This window comes from Myotis brandtii, unplaced genomic scaffold (genome assembly GCF_000412655.1).
Source record: "Myotis brandtii unplaced genomic scaffold, ASM41265v1 scaffold1510, whole genome shotgun sequence".
Taxonomy (NCBI): domain Eukaryota; kingdom Metazoa; phylum Chordata; class Mammalia; order Chiroptera; family Vespertilionidae; genus Myotis; species Myotis brandtii.
In genome coordinates, this window is record NW_005355462.1 from 4498 (window position 1) to 11943 (window position 7446).

The 7446-nt window shown below is 48.1% G+C and overlaps 1 protein-coding gene across 1 annotated transcript in view; it reads left to right on the forward strand.

Annotated features, from left to right (window-relative positions):
- The window catches only part of TRIM10 (tripartite motif containing 10), a 12269-nt gene that overhangs the window by 1152 nt on the left and 3671 nt on the right, over positions 1-7446 (forward strand). Inside the window, exons 2-8 of the mRNA XM_014535817.1 lie at positions 4-115; positions 594-626; positions 3631-3726; positions 4235-4465; positions 5058-5080; positions 5402-5517; positions 6907-6939. Of these exons, the coding sequence (XP_014391303.1) occupies positions 4-115; positions 594-626; positions 3631-3726; positions 4235-4465; positions 5058-5080; positions 5402-5517; positions 6907-6939 (644 nt within the window). The remainder of the gene's footprint in view (positions 1-3; positions 116-593; positions 627-3630; positions 3727-4234; positions 4466-5057; positions 5081-5401; positions 5518-6906; positions 6940-7446) is intronic.

The following is a 7446-nucleotide window of genomic DNA, read 5'->3' on the forward strand; positions in this document are numbered from 1 at the left end:
CAGGAGTGACAGGCGGAGCGGTGTGTCTGCAGGGGGAATGAAGGACTCACGAATGGAGTGGCGTGCCTTCCTGTTTGTGTTCACACTGTGTGCGCTGTTTGGGCGAGGTCTAACCGTCTGAGTGTTCATGTTTGTGAATAACTCGGTGTTTGTATATATTACAGGTTAAGTAAGTATCTGTGATATGCAATTTTATCTGTCATTAAAGGAGTGTGTGCTGGTTTTATTGTCTGTGTTTTGTTTTTAGTATATGTGTCCTATCATTAGTCTTTTTAAAAAATAAATATTGTTGAGGATATTACATATGTCCCCTTTTTCCCCCACTGACCCCTCCAGCCTAACCCCCCCCCCCCCCCCCCCCCCCCCCCCCCGTGCCCATGGGTGATGCATATATGCCTACAAGGCCTTTGGTTGATTACCTCCCTCCCACTATCCCTCCCCCTCCCTCCCTCTGAGATTCCACACTCTGTTCCATGTTTCCTTGTCTCTAGATCCACTCCGTTTATCCGTTTATTTTGTTACTTAGATTCCCCATATGAGTGAGATCATGTGATACTTGTCTTTCTCTGACTGACTTATTTCACTTAGCATGATACTCTTCAGGTCCCTCCATGCTGTCTCAAAGGGTAAGAGATCCTTCTTTTTTACTGATGCAGAGTATTCCATGGTGTAGATGTACCACAGCTTTTTTTATCCACTTCATCTACTGATGGGCACTTAGGCTGTTTCCAGATCTTAGCTATTGTAAATTGTGCTGCTATGAACATAGGGGTGCACACATTCTTTCTGAGTGGTGTTTCCAGTTTCTTAGGATATATTCCTAGAAGTGGGGTCACTGGGCAAATGGCAGTTCCATATTTAATTTTTTGAGGAAACTCCATACTGTTTTCCACAGTGGCTGCACCAGTCTGCATTCCCACCAGCAGTGCACTAGGGTTACCTTTTCTCCACATCCTTGCCAGCCCTTGTCATTTGTTGATTTGTTGATGGTAGCCGTTCTGACAGGTGTGAGGTGATATCTCATTGTCATTTTAATTTGCATTTCTCTGATGATCAGTGACTTTGAGCATTTTTTCATAGGTCTCTTGGCTTTCTGTATGTCCACTTTGGAGAAGTGTCTATTTAGGTCCTTTGCCCATTTTTTAATTGGATTGTTTGTCCTTTATTAAGTTGTATGAGTTCCTTATATGTTTTGGATATTAACGCTTTATCAGATGTATCATTGCCAAATATGTTCTCCCATACAGTGGGCTCCCTTTTCATTTTGTTGATGGTTTCTTTTGCTGTGCAGAAGCTTTTTATTTTGATGTAGTCCCATTTGTTTATTTTTCTCCTTAGTTTCCTTTGCCCCAGGAGATGTATCCACAAACATATTGCTATGAGAGATGTCTGAGATTTTGCTGCCTATGGTTTCTTCTAGGATTTTTATGGTTTCCTGATTTACACTTAAGTCTTTTATCCATTTTGTGTTTATTCTTGTGTTTGGTGTGAGTTGGTGATCTAGTTTTATTTTTTTTGCATGTATCTGCTCAATTTTCCCAACACCATTTATTGAAGAGACTGTCTTGACTCCATTGTATGCTCTTGCCTCCTTTGTCAAATATTAATGGAGCATAATGGCTTGGGTAGATTTCTGGGTTCTCTGTTCTGTTCCATTGATCTATATGCCTGTTCTTGTGCCAGTACCAGGCTGTTTTGATTACGGTGGCTTTGTAATACAACTTGAAATCTGGTATTGTGATTCCTCCAACTTTGTATTTCTTTCTCAAGATTGCTGCTGCTATTCAGGGTCTTTTTTTTTATTCCATATAAATTTTTAGAGAATTTGTCCTAGCTCTGTGAAATATGCTGTTGGTATTTTAATAGGGATTGCATTGAATCTGTAGATTGCCTTCGGTAATATGTACATTTTAATGATGTTAATTCTACCAATCCATGAACATGGTATATTCTTCCACATGTTTATATCTTCCTCTATTTCTTTTTTCAATGTCCTGTAGTTTTTTGAGTACAAGTCTTTTACCTCCTTGGTTAAGTTTATTCTTAAGTATCTTAATTTTTTTGTTGCAATGGTAAATGGGATTGTTTGTTTAGTTTCTCTATTGCTGTATAAAAAAGCCATCAATTTTTGGGTGTTGATTTTTTAAAAAAATATATATTTTATTGGTTTTTTACAGAGAGGAAGGGAGAGAGATAGAGAGTTAGAAACATTGATGAGAGAGAAACATCGATCAGCTGCCTCCTGCACATTCCCCACTGGGGATGTGCCTGCAACCAAGGTACATGCCCTTGACCGGAATCGAACCCGGGACCCTTGAGTCCGCAGGCTGACGCTCTATCCACTGAGCCAAACCGGTCAGGGCTGGGTGTTGATTTTTTATCCTGCTACATTGCCAAATTCATTTATGAAATCTAGTAGTTTTTTGGTGGAGTCTTTAGGGTTTCCTATGTACAATGTCATGTCATCTGCGAATAATGAGAGTGTTACTTTCTCCTTTCCAATTTGGATGCTTTTTATTTCTTCTTCTTGTCTGATAGCTGTGGCTAGGACTTCCAGTACTGCATTGAATAAGAGTGGTGAAAGTAGACATCTCTGTCTTGTTCCTGTTCTTAGGGGAAATGGTTGTACCTTTTGCCCATTGAGTATGATGTTGGCTGTAGGTTTGTCATATATGGCCTTTATCATGTTGAGGTATGATCCCTCTAGTCTCACTTTGCTGGGAGTTTTTATCAAAAATGGGTGTTAGATTTTGTCCAATGCTTTTTCTGCGTCTATTGATATAATCATGTGATTTTTCTCTTTCAATTTGTGTATGTGATGTATCATGTTTATTTATTTGCAAATATTGTACCAGCCTTGCATCCCTGGAATAAATCCCACTTGGTCATGGTGTATGATCTTTTTAATATATTGCTGGATGAGATTTGCTACTATTTTGTTGAGGATTTTAGCATCTATGTTCGTCAGGCATATTGGCCTGTAATTCTCTTTCTTTGTAGTGTCTTTATCTGGTTTTGGAATTAGGGTAATGCTGGCCTCAGCAGAGTTTGGAAGTGTTCCTTCCTAGTTCATTAATCTTTGATGATGAGAGTTCTATATATATTTTCAAATTTACCTATATGAACATTTACGTGTGTATACTTGGTCTAGAGCAAGCAATTTTAAAACAGCCAACTGATTGATTTTGCAACATCCATGTTTCTTCTCCCCTTCAGAATCACACACAGAAAATTGATTCCATTCACAAGGGAGGGTTGTTTGGGTGTGCTCCCTTTCGGGCATGCGAGAAAGTTGGAATAATTTCAAGGAGGGCGTATCAAGCTCAGGACAGATCCCAGGTCCCACTTACCAAAGGCAAGAAATCAGGTGTTCCCCTGAAGAAGGAAAGTCTCAGGTGGAACCCCAAGGCACAGCTTATGTTGACATGGGATAAAGGGCCAATCCCTGATCAAAACTCTCGAAGGACAGAAGCCAGAGGAAGACAGCCCACAGAGAAGGGCTTTGAGGACAAGTAGGGCCCAGGCATGGCCAGCTGAGGGGCCCTGCCTTCCTGGAGGCAGAGGAGGATGAGACGACAACTATAGAAGCCACTGCTCCCACCTTCAATATTGTTTGCTCCTTCTCTCCAGGAACAGATACAGACGTGTCTTGAGTGTCTAAGAAAAGAGACAGAGGAGATTCAAGAAATTCAGTCAAGAGAAAATCAAAGGATACACTTCCTCCTGGTAGGACTCCCCCCTGCCTGGCCCCTCCCCTCCCCTCCTCCGTGCCCCACAGTGTATGGGTTTTGATGTCATTAGAGTCTGAATCCTGACTCTGACACTAAGTTGCTCTATGTCTTCTAGCAACTCTCTGTTCTGTGTATTTCTCTGTGAAGTGGAGATTAAAACTTTCCACTACCTCGCGGAATTCTGTAAAGACTGCAATGAGACTGTGCCTGTAATGCAATTAGTGCCGTGCACATCGTATGTTCTTTGCAAAAGGCAGGAGGTAGGGTGTCCCCAGCACCTGCCCTCCGCCTCCCCCGAGGCAAAGCTGGGCAGCCGAGAAGGTGGAAAGGAAGCCCGCTGCCCTCCCACATCTGTCTGGGACCTGGGCCAGGGGCTCTGATTTTACCACTGAGCCATGGAGGATGTGGCCAGGAGAGAGATGGGAGTGAACTAAGGAAAAACAAGGAGGAGGAAGAGGAGAGGAGGGGAGGAATAACTTCCTGCTGACTTCTCTGGCCCCCAGACCCAGGTGGCCACCAGGAGACAAAGAGTGATCTCTGAGTTCGCACGCCTGCGCCAGTTCCTGGAGGAGCAGCACGGGGCTCTCTTGGCCCAGCTGGAGGGGCTGGAGGGGGACATCTTGAAGCAGCGGGATGAGTTTGACATGCTGGTCACTGGGGAGATGAGCCGGTTCAGCGCCCTGATCACGGAGCTGGAGGAAAAGAAGGAGCGGTCAGCCAGGGAGCTCCTGACGGTGAGGCGGCCCAGCCTGGCTTCCTCCTCTCCCGCACCTTCACTCTGTTGAGCCTGTCCCCTTCGCTTCGCGTCTCATCCCAGTGGAAGATGGGCCCCAGGACCTGAGGTTCTGAGTTCTAGTCCTTGCTTCCCTAGTCTCGGTCTGTCCATGCCACCACCCACCTCACAGGGACTTTGTGAGGACCCAACGGTAAATGCCAGGGGAAGCAGCGCTTTGAAAAGCATCAGGTCCGCGTGAACTGTCCTCTGAGCCGCTGCTCCGCAGTCAGGACGTTCTTCCTGGCCTCGTTCACGCCCTCCTGCTGGAGGAGGGAGACTGGGTCTCAGCAAAGCATCAGAAAGGCAGCCCGGGAGGGAGGCCGAGGGGGGCCTGGCCTGCTCTGGCTTCACCCTCTCGCTTCACCTTCTGGAGCTGTAGGCAGGAGGGCTGCGTGAGGGAGGCTGGTGAAGCCCAAATGCTGTGGCTCTGTGGTCTGGGGCCCTTTTCACGCCCAGGGCTAAGGGAATGGTATTTTGTTTTTCTAGTTACAAGGAAAGTGGGAGGAGGAAGGTGGAAACTGAATCCCTGCTTTCTCTCTCTCTCCTCCTAGAATATCAGGAGCACGCTAATAAGGTAAGTGATATAGTTCTCCTTATACACACACACACACACACACACACGCGCGCGCGCGCGCGCGCACGCACACATACTCACACACACCAAGCCCAGGTAGTGCCATGCAAGTGTATGGCACTCCCTCCATAGGATGAAATTCACATGCACTTTCACTTACGCAACCGCATTCCCATATGCAGCCTGCATGGCGCTGCCCAGGAGCGGGCAGGGGGGCCCACCCTGTGGGAGCTGGCAGCTCAGGCCCACTGAGAAGGTGAGTGCTGAGCCTGGAGGTTTTATGAAAGAGGAGAGTCCCAGTGCTGCCATCCTGTGCCCTAGATGTGAAGCCAGAAAGTGCCGGAAACCAGAGGCTGTGTCCCCTGAGCTGGGCCAGAGGATCCGGGACCTCCCCCAGCAGGCCCTTCTGCTGCAGAGGGAGATGAAGGTGTTTCTGGGTAAGCGTTCCCCAGGCCTCCACGCACCCCGCCGGCCAGCACCAGCCACTCCTGGCCCTGCCAGTGCCTGGGTTCCCTTATTTGCAGATCTTTATCAAATCTGCTCATTGGGGTGATGTGACAATGAAAGTAAGTAATAAAGGTGCAGATTTCTGGAAAAAATTTAACTGGTTTGGAAAACACAATCTGGTCAATTGCATTATGCAATCAAGAAAGATAATGATTAGGAAGAAAAATTCCCCTTTGCGACAGCATGGATGGACCTGGAGAACATTATGCTAAGGGAATAAGCCAGTTGGAAAAATACACGTACCGTGTGCTCTCACTCATGTGTTGAATTCAATGAACAAACTGAACTGCCAAGCAAAATAGAGACAGACTCATAGAGAGCAGGCAGACAGCTCTGGTGGGGGAGAGGGCGGGGGGGATTGAGCAAAAAAGAAAAAAAAAAAGAGGACACAGACCACAGTGTGGGGCAGTGGAGGTGGAAGAGGGCATAGAGGGGATACATGGTGATGGAAAAAGTAAAATTTTAAAAATTAAATAATAAAAAGATAGTGATTAATAAAAATCTATCATTCTCAATTATTTAAAAACCCACAGACACATCTGTGGAATAAGTTTTTTATGATGAACACTGTTAGTTAATAACCAGCAGCGAATCTCTGCCTGGCGGGAGCTGATTCGCGCCCCTCTCCCCGCCGCCCTGCGCTCTGGGTCTGGGGCGCCTGCCCTGGACGGTGAACCTTTTCCGGAACAGGGCGGGGAGGAGAGGGTGTGCAGGGTCTGACTTGAGGGTCAGGAATTGGCTCTGTCAACACCCCCCCCCACACACACACAACACCACGAATGATGCCACCGATTTCTAAATGACCCACCCACCGAAGTGTCACCTTGAGCTCTTCCCAAGAGTTCACTCCCTGCTGGTGCTCCCAGGGGCCGGGCAGGGAAAGCAGTTTTACTCTAATCAAAGACTGACCTTGGTCTATCCTGGAAATTTCCAAGCGGAACAAGAAATACGTTAGCCCACTATCCATCCACTAAGTAGCTATTTCTTGAGCACTTACTGTGTCCTAGGCTCTGTGAAGCACTGAGGACAGAGGCCAGCGAGGCAGACAGGCCCCTGCACTGGGCGAGGGCGAGGGACAAGCGGGCTCCCCACCAGCACCGCCCCTGAGCTTATTAAAACACCCACATTCGCGGGTCACCCGGGGCCACCCGGGTTAGAACCAGTCTGGGACGAGCTCAAGTCCAGTCACTGGTGCCGGGCTCCAGGGCTCATTCTTTTCTGCCCTTCTCTCCTCTGGGCCTCAGTTTCTCCGTCATGAACGGATCTGTGGTTTCTGTGAGACTAATAAATTCGCATCCTGTTTTATTTCCTCTTCACAGAAAAACTCTGCTGTGAGTTGGACTATAAACCAGGTAAGCATCCTACCACTGGACGGGAGGGAAAGAAGAATCTAATATTGAGAAGGAAACACACACACACACCCTACTCCTGCCCCGTCTGCCGGTGGCCAGGGGAGAAAGATTAAATCCAAAGGGGAGCAGGCGCCTCGGAGAGGCCTCCTGGCCGGGCAGCTTGGTCTGGGGTGGGTCACACTCCAGAGCAGCGGCTGCCGCTACCCCTTCGCAGCGCAGGCGTTGGAAGGAGGGCAGTGGTGGGGGACGGAATGGGGAGGCGACCCACCCACTCAGGGCTGTTGGTCACTCTCAGCCAAGGCCCGAGAAGCCGCGGGGTCGCGGGGCCATGCAGGTGCCTGGTTTGGCCCTTGGTCTCCATTTGCGGACAGTCACAGGAGGCAGGGCCGGCAGAGCTCTGTTACAAGTGGTCCCAGACCCGGCGGCTTTAGAGGCCGGACGCGGGGCGGGGCCTGGAGGGGCGCAGGTGGGGATGGGGAGTCGGGAGAGGGAGGGACGGAGAGGGAG